Source organism: Strix uralensis, chromosome 2 (assembly GCF_047716275.1).
Source record: "Strix uralensis isolate ZFMK-TIS-50842 chromosome 2, bStrUra1, whole genome shotgun sequence".
Lineage (NCBI taxonomy): Eukaryota > Metazoa > Chordata > Aves > Strigiformes > Strigidae > Strix > Strix uralensis.
This window is the reverse complement of record NC_133973.1, coordinates 134,730,762-134,750,111: the sequence shown is the minus strand read 5'-3', so window position 1 is coordinate 134,750,111 and position 19,350 is coordinate 134,730,762. Positions and strand designations below refer to the sequence as shown.

The 19,350-nt window shown below is 55.0% G+C and overlaps 3 protein-coding genes across 3 annotated transcripts; all 3 read right to left on the bottom strand.

The window, feature by feature from the left end:
* Positions 1–6,635: 6,635 nt before the first annotated feature.
* LOC141940287 (mid1-interacting protein 1A-like) lies at positions 6,636–7,938 on the bottom strand. Its single transcript, XM_074861073.1, has 2 exons — positions 7,487–7,938; positions 6,636–6,733 (listed from the first exon to the last, which is right to left on the bottom strand). The coding sequence occupies exon 1, from the start codon at positions 7,896–7,898 to the stop codon at positions 7,509–7,511; it is 390 nt and encodes a 129-aa protein (XP_074717174.1). The 5' UTR covers positions 7,899–7,938; the 3' UTR covers positions 6,636–6,733; positions 7,487–7,508.
* A 4,375-nt stretch (positions 7,939–12,313) lies between these two features.
* On the bottom strand, positions 12,314–13,397 carry LOC141940286 (mid1-interacting protein 1-B-like). The gene is made up of 2 exons (XM_074861072.1): positions 12,987–13,397; positions 12,314–12,702 (listed from the first exon to the last, which is right to left on the bottom strand). The coding sequence occupies exon 1, from the start codon at positions 13,395–13,397 to the stop codon at positions 13,005–13,007; it is 393 nt and encodes a 130-aa protein (XP_074717173.1). The 3' UTR covers positions 12,314–12,702; positions 12,987–13,004.
* A 4,416-nt stretch (positions 13,398–17,813) lies between these two features.
* LOC141940285 (mid1-interacting protein 1-B-like) lies at positions 17,814–19,003 on the bottom strand. Its single transcript, XM_074861071.1, has 2 exons — positions 18,486–19,003; positions 17,814–18,201 (listed from the first exon to the last, which is right to left on the bottom strand). Exon 1 carries the CDS (start codon positions 18,894–18,896, stop codon positions 18,504–18,506), a length of 393 nt encoding a protein of 130 aa, XP_074717172.1. The 5' UTR covers positions 18,897–19,003; the 3' UTR covers positions 17,814–18,201; positions 18,486–18,503.
* Between the last annotated feature and the right edge of the window lie 347 nt (positions 19,004–19,350).

Here is a 19,350-nt window from a genome sequence, read left to right as displayed (position 1 = left end):
ATCTGTCAGAGGTGGAGTTCAGACTCGTTCTATACCGCACATCTTAGATGCTGGAGGTGATAACCTTTCCTTCTGCAGCTGCAGAACTGGATAGATGGGCGAACTGTCACCTCTCTGCTCCCACAAGCTTTTCACTAGGGAAGGGGTGAAGAGCAGTAGAAGAGGTAACTTTGTTCAAAAATTCTGGAAGGTTTCTCCAAACCAGAATCAAGGGTGGCTGATAGTGTTTGAGGCCAAACCTTCAATGCCACAACGCAGATCCTTACCACTTCAACAAAAGGAATAGTTGTTAGCTGACGTCCACAACTCTTTTCTACTGCTAGACCAACCACAGCTGGTCCTTCAGTCTGATGAACATACTGGTCTGGTTCCCCCACTCTTTTACTCCTTTTTTATATCTTGGCCACTTTTGCTGACACATTATGGGACAAAGAATCAGCCTGAAAGTCTGTGAAGTTTTTTGGCTGGAAGTCACCAGGTATGTGAAAAGTCTGATTGTTATTATTTGTGCTTCTGCTGGGACTTTTTAATCCCACCAACTCCACGACTTGCTTTAAGATGCCATTTTTCAGTCCTGCTATACAAATTACTCCCAGTTGGACTTTTTTCCCCGTTTCAATAAGGATTTGATTTAAACTGCCAAATTAATCTGGTCTCAAAAGAGGCCTTAGGAAGAACTCCTCACAGCCCAAGCCATTGGTGTATTGCTGCCTGCCTGTGGGGATTTGGTGCCTTTTTTTTAGGTGGTCACACCAGAGGTGGACCACACATCTGAGCTATTTGGTGTCACAGCTTTGCTGTTCAGGCATCCGACTCTGCATCAAAGCCCTCTGTGCCTGCATTAAGTGGAAACAGTCGCTCTTGCAGTTTGTCAGTCCTCCCTTTACCCACGGTCACAGCCATGCTGAGGAAGCCAGTGGGTGGGGGAGCAGCCCATCAAAGGCAAAAGTGGGATCAGGGTTTTGGAGAAGACTGGAGGAGGCAGCTCTGACAAGGCTCTCAGCGGTCCATGATGGTGGTAATAGCTAGCTCAGGCTGCTTTGAATTTCATTCTTCCCTTGAGAAAGAAGTAAAAAGCCAAGACCATGAAAGTCTCCATAGCCTCTGGCAACCAGGGTCCTGGGATTCCCACAACCACCAGCTCCATTGTAGCTGCTGCTCCACACCCCCTGGAGAGGTCTTGGCCACTGCTGAGCTGTTTCAGGGAGGTTAGCTGGGTTTCTCCCTTTGGGGAATGGGATTTGATTTGTATTAAGCTGGAATTTCCACCCAGGATCTCTGTTGGGCTTTGTGTTTGTAACCAGTTGGCCTGGATCCCTGAAATCCTTCATCCTTTGGGCCTTTTAAAGCTACGTCTGATGCACTGATGGTCTGTTGGAGGTCCACCTGCTTGCTGTTGAGCAGAGAAAGAGAACTCTGAGGATGTTTGCAGAGGAGATCAGGCAGGATCAGCAAGGTCCTGTCCTCAGAGGGGAGTCTGCTGAGACCTATTGGAGAGGCCGGCTGCCCAAATGGGTCACAGAACCATGAGGAGGACAAGGAAGAAAAACCAGTTAGATGCTCTTCGTTCCTCTCCTGACTCCTCAAGCACAGTGATGCCTCAACCCTCCTGCCTATTATACTCAGGGTGGCCACTGGCCCTGACATTTCTTTTGTAGACATTTCAGAAGTAGATTTCCCTCTGCCCACTTTTTTTTTTTAACAGAAGAGGAATATTTCCAAGACTGTAAGCTCTTTCAGGCAGGGACAATCCTTTCACTGTCTTTGCATAAAGGATTAGCCTGCATAAAGGATTAGGCTGTCCCTGGACCTTGTATGAGCAACCACAGTATGAATCACAAGAATAATCATACTAATGCTGAGAACTTTGTGTCTGCCAAAGACTGAGTAACTTGACAATGGCTTTGTGGGGAATAATTATGTGGTTTTTGAAATGTGTATAAATATGTACATAACAATGAAGTAGAACATCTCTATGCTGGTACATACATCAGTTTGGAAAATAGCGTTAACCATAGAAGTATTTTTAACAGATTTCCTTAACACATTGAATTGGCAGCTTCTGTTTAAGAGTATTAGATCAACAACATTCAGATTTGGGTTTTATGCCCTAGTACGAGTAAATACACTAAATCCAAGGAGAAAGAAAATAATTACATGCTTAAAACAAGAAGGGAAATGAAAAGTTTGGGTGTGGAGAAGCAGCTGGGAGCAGCTCCTGTTTGCCTTTCCCCTCTTGTTCCCTTTTCTCCAGTTTCTAAGTTTCTCAAGGGCATAAAGGTGTTTTGCCTGGAACAGGCAGGTGACAATCGATAGCTGTCTCCACCCTTCATGGTGTATTGCAGCCACTTAGCATTATCACAGCTGCGAGTGATGATAAGTCCATGGAAAGGGCACCTAAAGAAGCTGATTCCCAGGACCCATCTGCTTCAGGGCATCTCAGTGAAGGAGATTCCTGTGGAAACTAGGAGATAAGCCAGGTTATTTTAAACATCAGTGTATGGGTTAGCAAAGAGGGGAGGCAAGAAATTTGGCTCAGCTCTTCTGAACTCCCATGCAATAATATTTGCTCCAGCTGAGACCTGACAGGCATCCCAATCTCTGTCCTGGCATTTGCTGGGGTATCCATCAAGACAACCCAGGTGTCTTGCAAAGGTCACAGGAAAACCAGATTTTTTTTTGTCTTTTGAAGCACACTTACTGACTCCTGAAAATTGCCAGGTTGCTCTGGTGACCTGTGGCAATCCTGCACAATTTGTGAAGCATCTCTTTGTCACCGGTCATGAGCACTTGGGATCCAAGAGCTCACTGTCCTCACATCAGCTCTCACTGACACCGCTCCATCTGCAGCCTGCACGGCCAGATCCTGAGGATTTGTTCCTGGTGGAGCCACCAGTGCCCAGCGAGGGGGAGACCCACGTGTGGGCAAACTTCTAGCATAGCGCGGCGAAGTGTGATACGGCTGAAAAGCAAAACCATCAGCAGTTTGCTTTAGATCTGCTCAGGATTTACACCGGTGGAGCTGGGCTGGTGGCTCTGCTGTCCAGGAGCCACTCCTAAATCAAACAGCCACATGCTGTGCAAACACCATCAGCATTTCTACCTGTTGCCTTCCAGACGTTTATCAGTTCCACCCACCTTCACAGACCTGGGGAATGCATAGCTGGTGGCTTGTATCAAGATCTGAGCTGGCTTTGGGCAGGACCCAGAACATCATCAGAAGCCAAGGGAGCAAAACGCCTCCTGGCCAAGCAGGATCATACGAGGGGTGCTGGGCAAAAAATATAACGTTCAAAGGTCCCTAATTCTATGTCATAAATTCTTCCCCTCCAAAATCTGAATCTTCTTCCTCCCCATGAGAAGTTTTGTCTGAAACAAAGATTAACATGTATGTATATACATAAAAAATAATACATATGCAGTGTGTATCTCTGTATAAGACGTGCATATATATCTTACAAATATTTTTGTCCCCTCCCCATGTATATGTGGGAGTCCTTTTTATTTGCATTCTGATTTTGAGCTTTAAAGTGATTACATAGCACATTTTAAGATAATTCCCTTAGGTACAAGGGACAACAGGTCTTTTTCTTAAACAAATGGCTAGATATTCATCTAATCACATGGATGCACACAAGGAAAGAATTAAGACCACGAGAGCTGGAAATGCTGCAGTGTTTTGCTGCACCCATCAGAGACAGTTAAAAAGCTTTAATACCAACCATACCCTTTAAACTGGTAATGCCTCTCTACCCCTACATTAGCATCCTCAGAGCTGTGGCTGGGTAAGATGTAGGAGTTTCTCCCAGACCTCTGCCTGGTTGGTAGAGGGGCTGCAGACAGACCTGGGTCTTCCAGCCCTTGGGTCTTCCCCATGGGCACAGCAGGAGAAGCTTGAAGAGCAATAGTGAGACTACCAGGCTCAAGTTATCCTCCTTGCTGAGACACTTGCCCAGTCCTATTGCCCTACACGGCACAGTCTTGTCTTTTCAGCCGTGGTTGGTCCCCAAAGTTTCAAGGAAGGTAAAAACGAATGGGAGAACTAGGCAAAAAAATGATAGGTCTTTTCTTTTGCCCAGCACCATCAGTCGATGCTTCTGGGGTATTTTTGAGACTGTGCAGAGATTTAAGCATGACTGATTTTGAGATAGCATCTACCATTGCTCAGGATATCAGGGCAGGGGGGTGGTGGGGGGATGCTTTGAAGCTGCAGTGCATTTTGTTGTTAAATTGTGAAATAAGTTTTCTCTTTTATTTTCTGTGCTATTAGAGTTTCACTAAAATAAAAGCAAGGGTTGGAGTTCCTGCTTTTCTGTTTCTTCGCAGTGCTGTGGAGCTTCAAAGTGCTGCTGAGCGCTCAGGGCCCCACCGTGGGGGTTAACGTGAACATGCACCCATGACCAAGGCATGGACCTGCCTTCAGGTGTCCCAATCCAATGTCAGGGGAGGTTTCAATATGATCCCAAGACTGAGATTAAGGCACAAACAAGGTCAAATGCCATACACCCAAACCAGTTTTTATTATTAAAAGCGAAGAGGGGTAGCAATAGGACAGAGTGGAAGGAAAAGACAGAAATCAAGCAAGCATGCGGAATAGAGTTGCAAGAATAGTCACCACCATGGATCCAGCAGTGTCCCGTTGGTCCTCAGTCTTCAGTTCTTCGGTGGTGGGTGCACACACAGCAAAGTTTTCTGTCACCTTTTAAGTTCATCTTATCAACTGATTAGCATAGTAGACGAGGAGGGGCAGGTATTCCACAAACTCATTTCCATGAGAGATGAGGAAAAAGGTGGAGCATGGGTTCTGCACATGCATTGAGGGGGAGATGGGGTGCACCACCCCTTGTCCAATTGAGTCGGTGGTTGTACTCATCCTGCCCAACTTTGGTTTTTCCTCTGTTCCCACACGTTTTTGCTGACTTCATGCTTTTTGAGCAATCATCCAGTTCTGGGGCAGAAATGCTCACCTCTTATCAGTTCTTGTCACCTCTTCAGTGGTGAAGCCGCAAGGAAGTATCGGGCTTACACAATAGAGCCAGTGATTAGCGGTACTTGTGCTTGAGGGGAAACATTTGGTTTCACTCAGTCCACATTTACCCCATTTGAGGCTTATCTAAGGAGTCTGTCAGTACAACTGCAAGGGAGTGGGAGGGTGCATCCTTTGATACACTCCTGCTTCCTTGGGTGACATGCCTTAGACTAATTACAAAGGCCACAGCTGGTCTTTGAAGAATGTTCAAGGCATTACCTACACCACCCTGTGACTCAAAGCACACACACAAACAAGCTTTGAGACAATCATTTGACATTTCAGTCTTTCACATCAGGTAATGGGAAGAAACAGGGGAACCATCTGCAGAACATTTGCTCATTTTAGACTAAGACTTTTAAAGCTGATGAGCCTCTGGTTTCAGTCTGAAGGATGTTATTTCAGCCTTGAGATATGGCACATTTGGAGAGCATGTGCAGCAACACACGCAACACAACTGGAGCCTGCAGCCCAGGGCATGGTCACGATCCTCCTCTCACCACAGATGCTCTCAGATCTCCAGTTTCTTTAATGAAAACTGCAAAGCTCATGGAGGACCAGTGTTTGTTCAGTCAATGCTTCAACCGCTGAATTTATTTTAAAATGGCCTGAAGAGTCAAGGGGACACCTCCCTCTAGTGCCCAGCTCAGTAGGACTTCCCTAGGTGGTGTGTCTGGGAGGGAAGGAGTCATCTGAAGGTGGGACCCAGCCTGTGCTGAGGGCTCCAACCACCCTTCAAAGGGCTTGCAGCCCCTGCCCACCCACCCAGTGAGGGCTTTGCCCTTGCTTTCCCCACAGCTTACAGGGATTGAAGGCGAGCAAAGCCTTCCTACTCACCCCAGCTGAGCATCCCCACCTCCTCCATCGCCCTTGGCTCCAGAGGATGCCACGGCCAAGCAGGGAGGAGGCATAGTTGCCCCCCACTGTTTCTGGGGGTGCCAGGGATTGTGGCAGGTTGCCCCCAGGGCTGTGTGTGGTGGCGATGGTGCTGGGCCTGAAGGGCTGGATGAGTGCGGTCCGAAAGAAGGGTTGTGCAGGTACCAATTGGGTTGTGGAGCTGAAAAGTTGGGAGTCCAGGAGAGGAGGGGATGCTGAGGAAGGGAAGGAAGGATGCTGGGGAGCAGGTTGGGATCCCAACACCCAGTACAGGATGATGGCAGGATTACACCAAGCTTTTGCAAGGTACGAGAGCCAGAGGGCTGGGGGAACATCCATCCCAACACAAACCCAATTCTCACTCTCTGCTGGAGAAACCCAGCTCACCTCTGTGCAGTGGAGCATGGCCTCGGTGGCCAGGGTCCCCTCATCCTCATGGGCTGGGGGACAGTAGCTATACAGAAGTGGCAGCTGGTGGGAAACACAAAGCACGTTTGCACAAGGCTTCGCATTTCATTTATATTATCAAAGAGACTGGTGGGGGGGGGGGTTAGGCACACACAGAAAAAAGCATCGCTTCAAAGTTACAGATACCTTCTACAAAGCAGTAACATGAAACACTCATTTCTGTCCCACAGAAGACCCCTTGGGACAGGAGCGAGACAAAGCAGCAAGGTTGCCAGCAGGATTGGCCGCAGGGCAAGTTGACTGGCGCAGGCAGCGCCCAATGGGCAGATGGCAAAGCTCTGCACTGCTCACGAAGGACGTTCCTCAGTGGGACTCGGCGCAGGAGAAAAAGTGCCGCTGGGCTGTGGATGACAGATCACCCTGTGGGGATAACCAACATGGTTTGGCTGGGACATTGCCATTCCTGGCCATGTTTCACCCAAAACAAGGGTTAACATTGTGAAGTCAATGCTCTCCATTGTTGCTGTCACTTTTCTACACTCTCCATTTCACTACAGGGAGCTTGGCCATGAGCCCCATCTCCAATGGGGCACAGGGATATCTCCCCAAGGGTTCTCAGGGATGAAAGTCCCACCAGGATGGAGAATGGTTTTCATCCTCCAGGCTAGAGGAGAATTGAAATATCTGAGATGTTTACAGGTGATATGTCAAATTTAGACATTTAGAGACCTGAAATTGCCAAATTGCTCCCTAAAAATTAGTCTGTTGTGGTTTCCATCACAGAGAGAAGCAGCCAGAGCATCACTGTCTGGCAGTTCCTGGAGACCAGAGCTCAGAGTCTTCCAACCACATGGCCCTTTTGTCCCTGAGATCTTTTGTGTCTGCCCAACAACAGCCAGACGTTGCCTATGCTGCAAGCTGGGGAGTCTTGGGGACAACGTGGAGCTAACAAAGTGACCTTTGTTCAGTGGCGCAGCTTGCACCAGTGGGCAATTGAGAAAGACAAACCCAAGAGGATGCATCTGTTGAGCAATGAAGTGCAGACTCATAACTCCTGGGATCTGAGGGTGTGATGCAAACATTGGAAAGCCACCCAGCTGATAGGGCAACAGGACAAAGTATGTTACGCCTCAGCCAGCTCCTCCTTGGCACTGCATCTCCCCAAGCTCTTACCTCCGAGGCTGGGGGTGCAGGCTCACGAGCTGGACTGATCTTCACTGAGGCTGATCTGCTCCAGGATCTGGCTGTACCTCCGGGTGAGGGCGTTGGTGTTTTTGGTGAGGTCTGTCAGAACTTGCTGCAAGCCATTGACGTGATGGGAGAGGCGCTCTTCCAGATTGCTGTCTGCACCCTCATCTGAGACTGTATCGGCGTCGGCGCTGGTCAGGCTCTGGTCGTTGACAGAGGCCAGGCCTTTCTCTACCATGGGCTTGATGGCCTTGAGGAGCTGGTAGCGCTCATAGAGGTCCGTGTGGCCGCCCGCGGCCGGGGCCGCCCCCTCCTGCTGCGGGAAGACCCCTCGGAGCAGGCTGGGGAACATCACCTCCTGCTCCATCTTCTGGGTGGCTGAGAAGTACTGCTCCATGGCCCCGTTCCACGGCTCTGGCAGCGCTGGGCAGGGCTCTTCTCGGGTGCCACCTGCTCCCCGTCCCCAACGAGGTCTTTTTATGTGAAGCCAGGGCACGTCTCCTCTGCTGTCCTCTGCTGTCCTCTCCTGCCAGCTGCGGCCGGGCTGGATGGCAGCAGGGCCGGGCTTGGCTCCAGCCCAGCTGGGGCTCGGCCCCGCCGTGTCCCTGGCTCTGCGCAATCTGTCCTGGCCCAGCCTTCGCCTGAGCTGGCCAGGGGTCCCGCTGCATCCCCACGATGGGAGTGGAGGGCGAGGAGGGGAGGTGCCCAGGGCCTCTCCTGTCTGGTCCTGTCCTGTCCCCCTCATTCCTACCACTCCTGGGGCTCTAGAGAGTGGGTCCAGTTCCTGCCCCCAGTGCAGGCAGGCTGCAGGCAGCACCATGGGAAAGCTGCCTTGATTTGAGCAGTTTTGAGGAAGGGGAAAAGAGGGCAAGTGATGGGTTTTTCTGGAGAGGGAGTCCCCCCCATAAGCCCTGCCCAGCCACCCACCTTCTGCAGGGCTGGTGTGGGGGTCTCACACAGCCCACCCTCAGCTAATGGCCTTGATAACACCCTCTGATGAAAGAAGGTGATAATGAACAGCTGATACTTGTCTGAAGGGTGTTTGCACAAAACTGGTTATGTTAAGGAGGAAGAGGGACATCAGCTGGATTAAATAGTGACCAGGGAATTACAAAAGGGACTTTGAAATCAAGAAGGTGTCAGCCTGAAAGGAATCAACAGCATCCCAGCATGAGGGAGAGGCCTTGGAGGGGCAACAGCAGGAGCCAAAGTCTGTTGGACACTGCCGAGAGCAGCCCTGCCAGCATCACAGCCCGAGCCTGGCCAAGAACCCTCCCCATCAGATGCCCTGAGCAGCCCACAGCAGCTCCTGGGCTGAGAGCACGGGGGGCACCAGGCAGGGACAGAGCCAGAGTCGGCCTTGGAGAGGCTGGAAGGCACCTCTGGAGATGGTCTAGTCCAACCCCTGCTCAGCAGGGTCAGGGACAGGACCGTGTCCTCTTGGGTTTTGGATATCTCTGAGGATGGAGACTCCACCACCTCTCTGGGCAGCCGCTGAGGGTGTTTTTGACCACCCTCACTGTAAGAAAAAGGAAAGTTTTTTCTTATGTTCAGATGGGATTTCCTGCATTTCAGTTTGTGCCCATGGTCTCTTGTCCTGTCTCTGGGCACCACTGGGAAGAGTCTGGCTCCATCTTCTCCACAATCCCCATTAGGACTTTATACACACGGAGAAGATCCCCCTGAGCCTTCTCTTCTCCAGGCTGAACAGCTCAAACACCATCTCTCTGCTCAAATGGAAAATGCTTCAGTCCTCTCATCGCCTTCATGCCCTTCACTGGACTCTCTCCAGTCTGCCCATTTCTCTCTTGAACTGGCAGACCAGACTGCACCCAGCACCTGGATGTGTCCCACCAGGGCTGAGCAGAGGGGAGGATCCCCTCCCTCCATCTCCTCCTGGGAGGCTGGTGCCCGTCTTTGCCCTGAGGAGACCTTGGTGGCTCACGGCCAAGCAGGGAGCCAGACCTGAGGTGTGTGGGTGTGAATTTGTGGGGTATTTTCCCCCTGGTGCCTGCCCGAGTGGGCGATGGGCAGCAGGAGGGGGCACGGCTGAGGCCAGAGCACCCCCAAATCCAAAGGCAGGGGTGTGCAGGAGGGAACCTGCCCTCCGGGAGGGGTGGGAGTGCTGGCAGCCCACCCGTCCTTGGGGGCAGTGGGGTTGTGTGACTTGGGACTTCTTGGGGCTGGGCACAGAAGGGTATTTGGAATTTCTTAACTATTTCTTATTTTGGGTCGAAACTGCACTTTATCTCTTGTCTTCCTGATACTGCCCCTCTGTGCCCAGGTCACTCCTTTTTTGCTTAATTAGATGGTGTTAAACAGATATAAATAAACCTGCGATCCTGATCTGCTTCAACGAGATGTATGGAAAAGGTTATTTCCCGGTGGCAGCTGGCGAGGGTGCGGGTGCCCCGGGAGCCTTTCCAGGGCAGCGCGGAGCCAGCAGCCCCCTGCCACGCCAGGGAGGGCCTGATCTGCCCCGTCAGCCCTCGTCCTGCCAGGGGCCTGCGCTGCGTTTTTTAAGGACAAAGACCTTTTCTGTGACCATCTTGCGTCTCTTATCAGTCATGTCCAAAAGTGGTGGCCAGCAGCAGGGCACCGCTGGGGCTTGACGCATTCCCAGGGGCAGCGTGATGCAATGCCCGGCCATCGGAGCAGGCACAAGTTTCCCGTGAATCAGCAGGGCTGGCTGGCCAGGCAGCAGCTTGCAGAGAGGGACCTGGGGGTCCTGGGGGATTGCGAGTGGCCCGTAAGTCACCAGCGTGTCCTTCCAGCTCTCCCACGTCACAGACCTCTTCTGGGAGCCCCTTGCGTCTCTAACGGGTGATGTTCACAGCGGTGGGGAACATTTCACCCGATGTCCCGCTATGATACTTCCCCAGGGCACCACCAGCCTCTCCAGCTGCCAGCTCACAGCCCAAGCCAGAAGCCATTGCCAGAGGTGATGGCAGCCCTTCCTTGCTGTGACCACCATCTTCTCCAGGTGACAAAAGTCCCATCCCTGAGCTCCAGCCAGGTAGACCACCAGAGGGACATCACCTCCTCCGTGGTCCTCACCTCACTGGGAACCGATGTCCCTCCATGCCTCATGGTTCAACACCTTGCTCTGCCATCAGCATGGAGGCAGAGGACCTCCAAAGTCTGTCTGGAGTCCCCATGTCCATCTTCCAGCTCCACTTCTCCCCTAGCCTGTTCCTTCACGCCCCTCCTTGAGGTGGCATTGCAATGGGGACAGCTTAGGTGTTTCCCAGTATTCCCCTGATGTTTCACTGTTTCTGCATAAGACAGAAGGCTGCAACGTTGCCAGGGCTGAGGAGCAACCTGGTGGGGCAGATCTGCTCTGAAGTCCTCAGACTGGTTGGCCTGTGTGTTTGGGAAACATGGTGCTCAGCAGCTGCTTTCATAGATGCCATAGTTGCCCTTCCCAGAAATTGAGAGATTCAGGGGCATTTTGGCCCAGAGCCAGGGCGAACACTGGGTCCTGTCTCCCCAAAGCTGGGCTGAACACTATGGGACCCCCCCACTTCCACCAGACAGCAGTTGGCCGTCAGCTCTGCGAGGACACACATGGGACAGGGCCCTGCGCAGTGTGGATGCAGTGCAGAGAGGGGATGGTGCCGAGCCCCCGTGGGGTGCAATGAGCTCCTCAGGTCTCTGGCTGCACACCTGGCATTTGGGAAAGCCTCCCCCGATCCCCATCCTCGTGGGGAACACATCCTCAGCCACGGCTCAGGAAGGGGAAAAATGCCACCACACATGTGTCCCTAAGTGTCCCCATGTCATCCCTATCACCTTGTGCTGTCAGATCCCCCCATGTCTCTGCCTCCCCTGACACAAACAGGACTGTCCTTGTCCTTGCTCAAAACCACTCACAAGCCTTTCAGGTGTGGGGCAGTGCTGGATCCAGCCTCCAGCTGCCCCCACCAGAGCCCCTGTCCCCCTGCCTGACGGCTACTTGGCTACAGGTGGCTGGGGACCATGTCCCCACTGCTTGAGAACAGGGAGGACCACCTGAAGCCAACGTGGTCTTGACAGCCAGAAAAAATGGTCTGAACAGGCGAGAGGACATGGGAACCTCCAACATAACCCAAACCTGGACATGGGGCTGGGGTCCTGGGGGCAGTTGCTTTCCAGAGAGGCTGAAACTTGCAGCTCCTCTGACCCTCAGGGATGGTCCCCAGGCTCAGTCCCGGTTGGGGCAGCAAGTTCTGTGGCACAAACTCTGATGGGCTGGAGAAAGGCGTGGGGGGCTTTGGGGCACATGGCAGCACCAGCAGTGGTGGGACACCCCCAGGGAGACCTTGGAAGAGAGCCCTGAACCTGGAGAATGTGTTGGGTGTGGGCCAGTGTCTCTCCTTCTCCCTTCTGGGTGCAGCGCAGCGAGGTTTAGTGTCAGTGTTCCTGTTGCATGTCTGGGCTGTGTGTTTGGCACATTCACACACCTCTGTGCACAGAAAAGAGGCACCAGGTTTTGATGGTGTTGCTGTCAATGTAAGGAAGAACTTTTTTAGGATAAGGGTAGTGAGACACAGGAACAGGTTGCCCAGAGAAGTTGTGGATGCCCTAAGGCTGGAGGGGGTTCTGAGCTACCTGATCCAGTGGAAGGTGTCCCTGCACACAGCCCGGGATTGGACTGGATGGTCTCTGAAGTCCCTTTCAACCCAAACCATCCCATGATTCTGTGATTCTTTGCCCCTTCAAATTCCCCATCATTGTACTGGAAAGTCCCCTCCCGGCAGAGCCGGTGTCCCCCTGCCCCACCCTGGGGCAGTTCCTGAGGGTTTCAGCCAGCAGAAAGTACCACACTGACAATGGCTTCACAGGGCTTGTTTTATTAGCAAAGATTGGGGAAAACAACCTCAGAGTCCAGGTACCAGCTGGAAAAGGGCTCAGCAGTCGCAGGGGACCGTTGGAGGTCGGGGCCACTGTGCAACGCCGCCACCTTTGTGCCGCTCTTTGAAAATAAAGAGGAGGGCACGGGGTGTGCGGCTCTTCTGATGGACCTCCCAACATGACCAGATGCTTCTTCCTATGAGGATAAGGCACCATCTGGTTCTCGGGTGGTCGCAACCATCTCTGGCGTGTGGTGCGAGTGCTGGGAGATCAGCTGCCACGGTGCAGGGACGGCGAGCGGGGCTGGGGAAGAGCCCGCGATGGTCAGCGATAGGGACATCCTCTCCTTCGTGCCACCAGCACCCATCCTGCAACGGCAGCGGTCCTTAACCCCAAAGGCCACGCCAGGGGGAGACCCAGGACACCCACCCTGGGTCCGTAGACCCTGAACGTCTGGAGTCTCTGCACGGAGGGATGGGATGAGTCCCCTCCCTCGGCATGGAGAGGGACATCTGCCAGCCTTCGAGGGACAGCCTCCATTTCAAGGCTTTTCCCAGGAGCTCCCCACCCCTTCAATCTTGGGGACGTCCCCGAGGACATCGGCCACCCCTTGTGCTGTTGCCCCTGGGCTCCACGTCCCCTCAGCTCTTACCTGGCGGCGGGGACAGGGTCACCAGCTGGGCTGCCCCTCGCTGGGGCTGATCTGCTCCAGGATCTGGCTGTACCTCCGGGTGAGGGCGTTGGTGTCCCTGGTGAGGTGGGTGAGGACCTGCTGCAAACCGGCCAGGTGGTGGGACAAGCGCTCCTCCAGCTGGGCGTCCATGGTGTTGTCATCTGAGGATGTGTCGGCGTCGGCGCTGGTTGGGCTCTGGTCATTGACAGAGGCCAGGCCTTTCTCTACCATGGGCTTGATGGCCTTGAGGAGCTGGTAGCGCTCATAGAGGTCCGTGTGGCCGCCCGCGGCCGGGGCCGCCCCCTCCTGCTGCGGGAAGACCCCTCGGAGCAGGCTGGGGAACATCATCTCCTGCTCCATCTTCTGGGTGGCTGAGAAGTACTGCTCCATGGCCCCGTTCCACGGCTCTGGCAGCGCTGGGCAGGGCTCTTCTCGGGTGCCACCTGCTCCCCGTCCCCAACGAGGTCTTTTTATGTGAAGCCAGGGCACGTCTCCTCTGCTGTCCTCTGCTGTCCTCTCCTGCCAGCTGCGGCCGGGCTGGATGGCAGCAGGGCCGGGCTTGGCTCCAGCCCAGCTGGGGCTCGGCCCCGCCGTGTCCCTGGCTCTGCGCAATCTGTCCTGGCCCAGCCTTCGCCTGAGCTGGCCAGGGGTCCCGCTGCATCCCCACGATGGGAGTGGAGGGCGAGGAGGGGAGGTGCCCAGGGCCTCTCCTGTCTGGTCCTGTCCTGTCCCCCTCATTCCTACCACTCCTGGGGCTCTAGAGAGTGGGTCCAGTTCCTGCCCCCAGTGCAGGCAGGCTGCAGGCAGCACCATGGGAAAGCTGCCTTGATTTGAGCAGTTTTGAGGAAGGGGAAAAGAGGGCAAGTGATGGGTTTTTCTGGAGAGGGAGTCCCCCCCATAAGCCCTGCCCAGCCACCCACCTTCTGCAGGGCTGGTGTGGGGGTCTCACACAGCCCACCCTCAGCTAATGGCCTTGATAACACCCTCTGATGAAAGAAGGTGATAATGAACAGCTGATACTTGTCTGAAGGGTGTTTGCACAAAACTGGTTATGTTAAGGAGGAAGAGGGACATCAGCTGGATTAAATAGTGACCAGGGAATTACAAAAGGGACTTTGAAATCAAGAAGGTGTCAGCCTGAAAGGAATCAACAGCATCCCAGCATGAGGGAGAGGCCTTGGAGGGGCAACAGCAGGAGCCAAAGTCTGTTGGACACTGCCGAGAGCAGCCCTGCCGGCATCACAGCCCGAGCCTGGCCAAGAACCCTCCCCATCAGATGCCCTGAGCAGCCCACAGCAGCTCCTGGGCTGAGAGCACGGGGGGCACCAGGCAGGGACAGAGCCAGAGTCGGCCTTGGAGAGGCTGGAAGGCACCTCTGGAGATGGTCTAGTCCAACCCCTGCTCAGCAGGGTCAGGGACAGGACCGTGTCCTCTTGGGTTTTGGATATCTCTGAGGATGGAGACTCCACCACCTCTCTGGGCAGCCGCTGAGGGTGTTTTTGACCACCCTCACTGTAAGAAAAAGGAAAGTTTTTTCTTATGTTCAGATGGGATTTCCTGCATTTCAGTTTGTGCCCATGGTCTCTTGTCCTGTCTCTGGGCACCACTGGGAAGAGTCTGGCTCCATCTTCTCCACAATCCCCATTAGGACTTTATACACACGGAGAAGATCCCCCTGAGCCTTCTCTTCTCCAGGCTGAACAGCTCAAACACCATCTCTCTGCTCAAATGGAAAATGCTTCAGTCCTCTCATCGCCTTCATGCCCTTCACTGGACTCTCTCCAGTCTGCCCATTTCTCTCTTGAACTGGCAGACCAGACTGCACCCAGCACCTGGATGTGTCCCACCAGGGCTGAGCAGAGGGGAGGATCCCCTCCCTCCATCTCCTCCTGGGAGGCTGGTGCCCGTCTTTGCCCTGAGGAGACCTTGGTGGCTCACGGCCAAGCAGGGAGCCAGACCTGAGGTGTGTGGGTGTGAATTTGTGGGGTATTTTCCCCCTGGTGCCTGCCCGAGTGGGCGATGGGCAGCAGGAGGGGGCACGGCTGAGGCCAGAGCACCCCCAAATCCAAAGGCAGGGGTGTGCAGGAGGGAACCTGCCCTCCGGGAGGGGTGGGAGTGCTGGCAGCCCACCCGTCCTTGGGGGCAGTGGGGTTGTGTGACTTGGGACTTCTTGGGGCTGGGCACAGAAGGGTATTTGGAATTTCTTAACTATTTCTTATTTTGGGTCGAAACTGCACTTTATCTCTTGTCTTCCTGATACTGCCCCTCTGTGCCCAGGTCACTCCTTTTTTGCTTAATTAGATGGTGTTAAACAGATATAAATAAACCTGCGATCCTGATCTGCTTCAACGAGATGTATGGAAAAGGTTATTTCCCGGTGGCAGCTGGCGAGGGTGCGGGTGCCCCGGGAGCCTTTCCAGGGCAGCGCGGAGCCAGCAGCCCCCTGCCACGCCAGGGAGGGCCTGATCTGCCCCGTCAGCCCTCGTCCTGCCAGGGGCCTGCGCTGCGTTTTTTAAGGACAAAGACCTTTTCTGTGACCATCTTGCGTCTCTTATCAGTCATGTCCAAAAGTGGTGGCCAGCAGCAGGGCACCGCTGGGGCTTGACGCATTCCCAGGGGCAGCGTGATGCAATGCCCGGCCATCGGAGCAGGCACAAGTTTCCCGTGAATCAGCAGGGCTGGCTGGCCAGGCAGCAGCTTGCAGAGAGGGACCTGGGGGTCCTGGGGGATTGCGAGTGGCCCGTAAGTCACCAGCGTGTCCTTCCAGCTCTCCCACGTCACAGACCTCTTCTGGGAGCCCCTTGCGTCTCTAACGGGTGATGTTCACAGCGGTGGGGAACATTTCACCCGATGTCCCGCTATGATACTTCCCCAGGGCACCACCAGCCTCTCCAGCTGCCAGCTCACAGCCCAAGCCAGAAGCCATTGCCAGAGGTGATGGCAGCCCTTCCTTGCTGTGACCACCATCTTCTCCAGGTGACAAAAGTCCCATCCCTGAGCTCCAGCCAGGTAGACCACCAGAGGGACATCACCTCCTCCGTGGTCCTCACCTCACTGGGAACCGATGTCCCTCCATGCCTCATGGTTCAACACCTTGCTCTGCCATCAGCATGGAGGCAGAGGACCTCCAAAGTCTGTCTGGAGTCCCCATGTCCATCTTCCAGCTCCACTTCTCCCCTAGCCTGTTCCTTCACGCCCCTCCTTGAGGTGGCATTGCAATGGGGACAGCTTAGGTGTTTCCCAGTATTCCCCTGATGTTTCACTGTTTCTGCATAAGACAGAAGGCTGCAACGTTGCCAGGGCTGAGGAGCAACCTGGTGGGGCAGATCTGCTCTGAAGTCCTCAGACTGGTTGGCCTGTGTGTTTGGGAAACATGGTGCTCAGCAGCTGCTTTCATAGATGCCATAGTTGCCCTTCCCAGAAATTGAGAGATTCAGGGGCATTTTGGCCCAGAGCCAGGGCGAACACTGGGTCCTGTCTCCCCAAAGCTGGGCTGAACACTATGGGACCCCCCCACTTCCACCAGACAGCAGTTGGCCGTCAGCTCTGCGAGGACACACATGGGACAGGGCCCTGCGCAGTGTGGATGCAGTGCAGAGAGGGGATGGTGCCGAGCCCCCGTGGGGTGCAATGAGCTCCTCAGGTCTCTGGCTGCACACCTGGCATTTGGGAAAGCCTCCCCCGATCCCCATCCTCGTGGGGAACACATCCTCAGCCACGGCTCAGGAAGGGGAAAAATGCCACCACACATGTGTCCCTAAGTGTCCCCATGTCATCCCTATCACCTTGTGCTGTCAGATCCCCCCATGTCTCTGCCTCCCCTGACACAAACAGGACTGTCCTTGTCCTTGCTCAAAACCACTCACAAGCCTTTCAGGTGTGGGGCAGTGCTGGATCCAGCCTCCAGCTGCCCCCACCAGAGCCCCTGTCCCCCTGCCTGACGGCTACTTGGCTACAGGTGGCTGGGGACCATGTCCCCACTGCTTGAGAACAGGGAGGACCACCTGAAGCCAACGTGGTCTTGACAGCCAGAAAAAATGGTCTGAACAGGCGAGAGGACATGGGAACCTCCAACATAACCCAAACCTGGACATGGGGCTGGGGTCCTGGGGGCAGTTGCTTTCCAGAGAGGCTGAAACTTGCAGCTCCTCTGACCCTCAGGGATGGTCCCCAGGCTCAGTCCCGGTTGGGGCAGCAAGTTCTGTGGCACAAACTCTGATGGGCTGGAGAAAGGCGTGGGGGGCTTTGGGGCACATGGCAGCACCAGCAGTGGTGGGACACCCCCAGGGAGACCTTGGAAGAGAGCCCTGAACCTGGAGAATGTGTTGGGTGTGGGCCAGTGTCTCTCCTTCTCCCTTCTGGGTGCAGCGCAGCGAGGTTTAGTGTCAGTGTTCCTGTTGCATGTCTGGGCTGTGTGTTTGGCACATTCACACACCTCTGTGCACAGAAAAGAGGCACCAGGTTTTGATGGTGTTGCTGTCAATGTAAGGAAGAACTTTTTTAGGATAAGGGTAGTGAGACACAGGAACAGGTTGCCCAGAGAAGTTGTGGATGCCCTAAGGCTGGAGGGGGTTCTGAGCTACCTGATCCAGTGGAAGGTGTCCCTGCACACAGCCCGGGATTGGACTGGATGGTCTCTGAAGTCCCTTTCAACCCAAACCATCCCATGATTCTGTGATTCTTTGCCCCTTCAAATTCCCCATCATTGTACTGGAAAGTCCCCTCCCGGCAGAGCCGGTGTCCCCCTGCCCCACCCTGGGGCAGTTCCTGAGGGTTTCAGCCAGCAGAAAGTACCACACTGACAATGGCTTCACAGGGCTTGTTTTATTAGCAAAGATTGGGGAAAACAACCTCAGAGTCCAGGTACCAGCTGGAAAAGGGCTCAGCAGTCGCAGGGGACCGTTGGAGGTCGGGGCCACTGTGCAACGCCGCCACCTTTGTGCCGCTCTTTGAAAATAAAGAGGAGGGCACGGGGTGTGCGGCTCTTCTGATGGACCTCCCAACATGACCAGATGCTTCTTCCTATGAGGATAAGGCACCATTTGGTTCTCGGGTGGTCGCAACCATCTCTGGCGTGTGGTGCGAGTGCTGGGAGATCAGCTGCCACGGTGCAGGGACGGCGAGCGGGGCTGGGGAAGAGCCCGCGATGGTCAGCGATAGGGACATCCTCTCCTTCGTGCCACCAGCACCCATCCTGCAACGGCAGCGGTCCTTAACCCCAAAGGCCACGCCAGGGGGAGACCCAGGACACCCACCCTGGGTCCGTAGACCCTGAACGTCTGGAGTCTCTGCACGGAGGGATGGGATGAGTCCCCTCCCTCGGCATGGAGAGGGACATCTGCCAGCCTTCGAGGGACAGCCTCCATTTCAAGGCTTTTCCCAGGAGCTCCCCACCCCTTCAATCTTGGGGACGTCCCCGAGGACATCGGCCACCCCTTGTGCTGTTGCCCCTGGGCTCCACGTCCCCTCAGCTCTTACCTGGCGGCGGGGACAGGGTCACCAGCTGGGCTGCCCCTCGCTGGGGCTGATCTGCTCCAGGATCTGGCTGTACCTCCGGGTGAGGGCGTTGGTGTCCCTGGTGAGGTGGGTGAGGACCTGCTGCAAACCGGCCAGGTGGTGGGACAAGCGCTCCTCCAGCTGGGCGTCCATGGTGTTGTCATCTGAGGATGTGTCGGCGTCGGCGCTGGTTGGGCTCTGGTCATTGACAGAGGCCAGGCCTTTCTCTACCATGGGCTTGATGGCCTTGAGGAGCTGGTAGCGCTCATAGAGGTCCGTGTGGCCGCCCGCGGCCGGGGCCGCCCCCTCCTGCTGCGGGAAGACCCCTCGGAGCAGGCTGGGGAACATCACCTCCTGCTCCATCTTCTGGGTGGCTGAGAAGTACTGCTCCATGGCCCCGTTCCACGGCTCTGGCAGCGCTGGGCAGGGCTCTTCTCGGGTGCCACCTGCTCCCCATCCCTGCCGAGGGCTTTTTATGCAGAGCCGGGGCACGTCCCTCCCCTGCTGTCCTCTGCTGTCCTCTCCTGCCAGCTGTGGCCGGGCTGGATGGCAGCAGGGCCGGGCTTGGCTCCAGCCCAGCTGGGGCTCGGCCCCGCAGTGTCCATGGCTCTGCGCAATCTGTCCTGGCCCAGCCTCTCCATGGCCTTCGCCCGAGCTGGCTGAGGGTCCCGCTGTGTCCCCACGCCAGGAGCGGTTGGCGAGCAGGGGGGATGCTTGGGGCCTCTGCCATCCTGTCCCATCCCAGCCCCCCAACATCAGCACTTCAGGGGCACCAGGACAGTGGGTCCAGCTCCTGCCCCCGGTGCAGGCAGGCTGCAGGCAGCAGTGCTGGCAGGGGGCCAGACAC

Excerpts from the sequence above, each read along its gene's own strand:
- LOC141940287 (XM_074861073.1), bottom strand. The coding sequence starts at position 7,898 with ATGGAGCAGTACTTCTCAGCCACCCAGAAGATGGAGCAGGAGGTGATG.
- LOC141940285 (XM_074861071.1), bottom strand. The coding sequence starts at position 18,896 with ATGGAGCAGTACTTCTCAGCCACCCAGAAGATGGAGCAGGAGGTGATG.
- LOC141940286 (XM_074861072.1), bottom strand. The coding sequence starts at position 13,397 with ATGGAGCAGTACTTCTCAGCCACCCAGAAGATGGAGCAGGAGATGATG.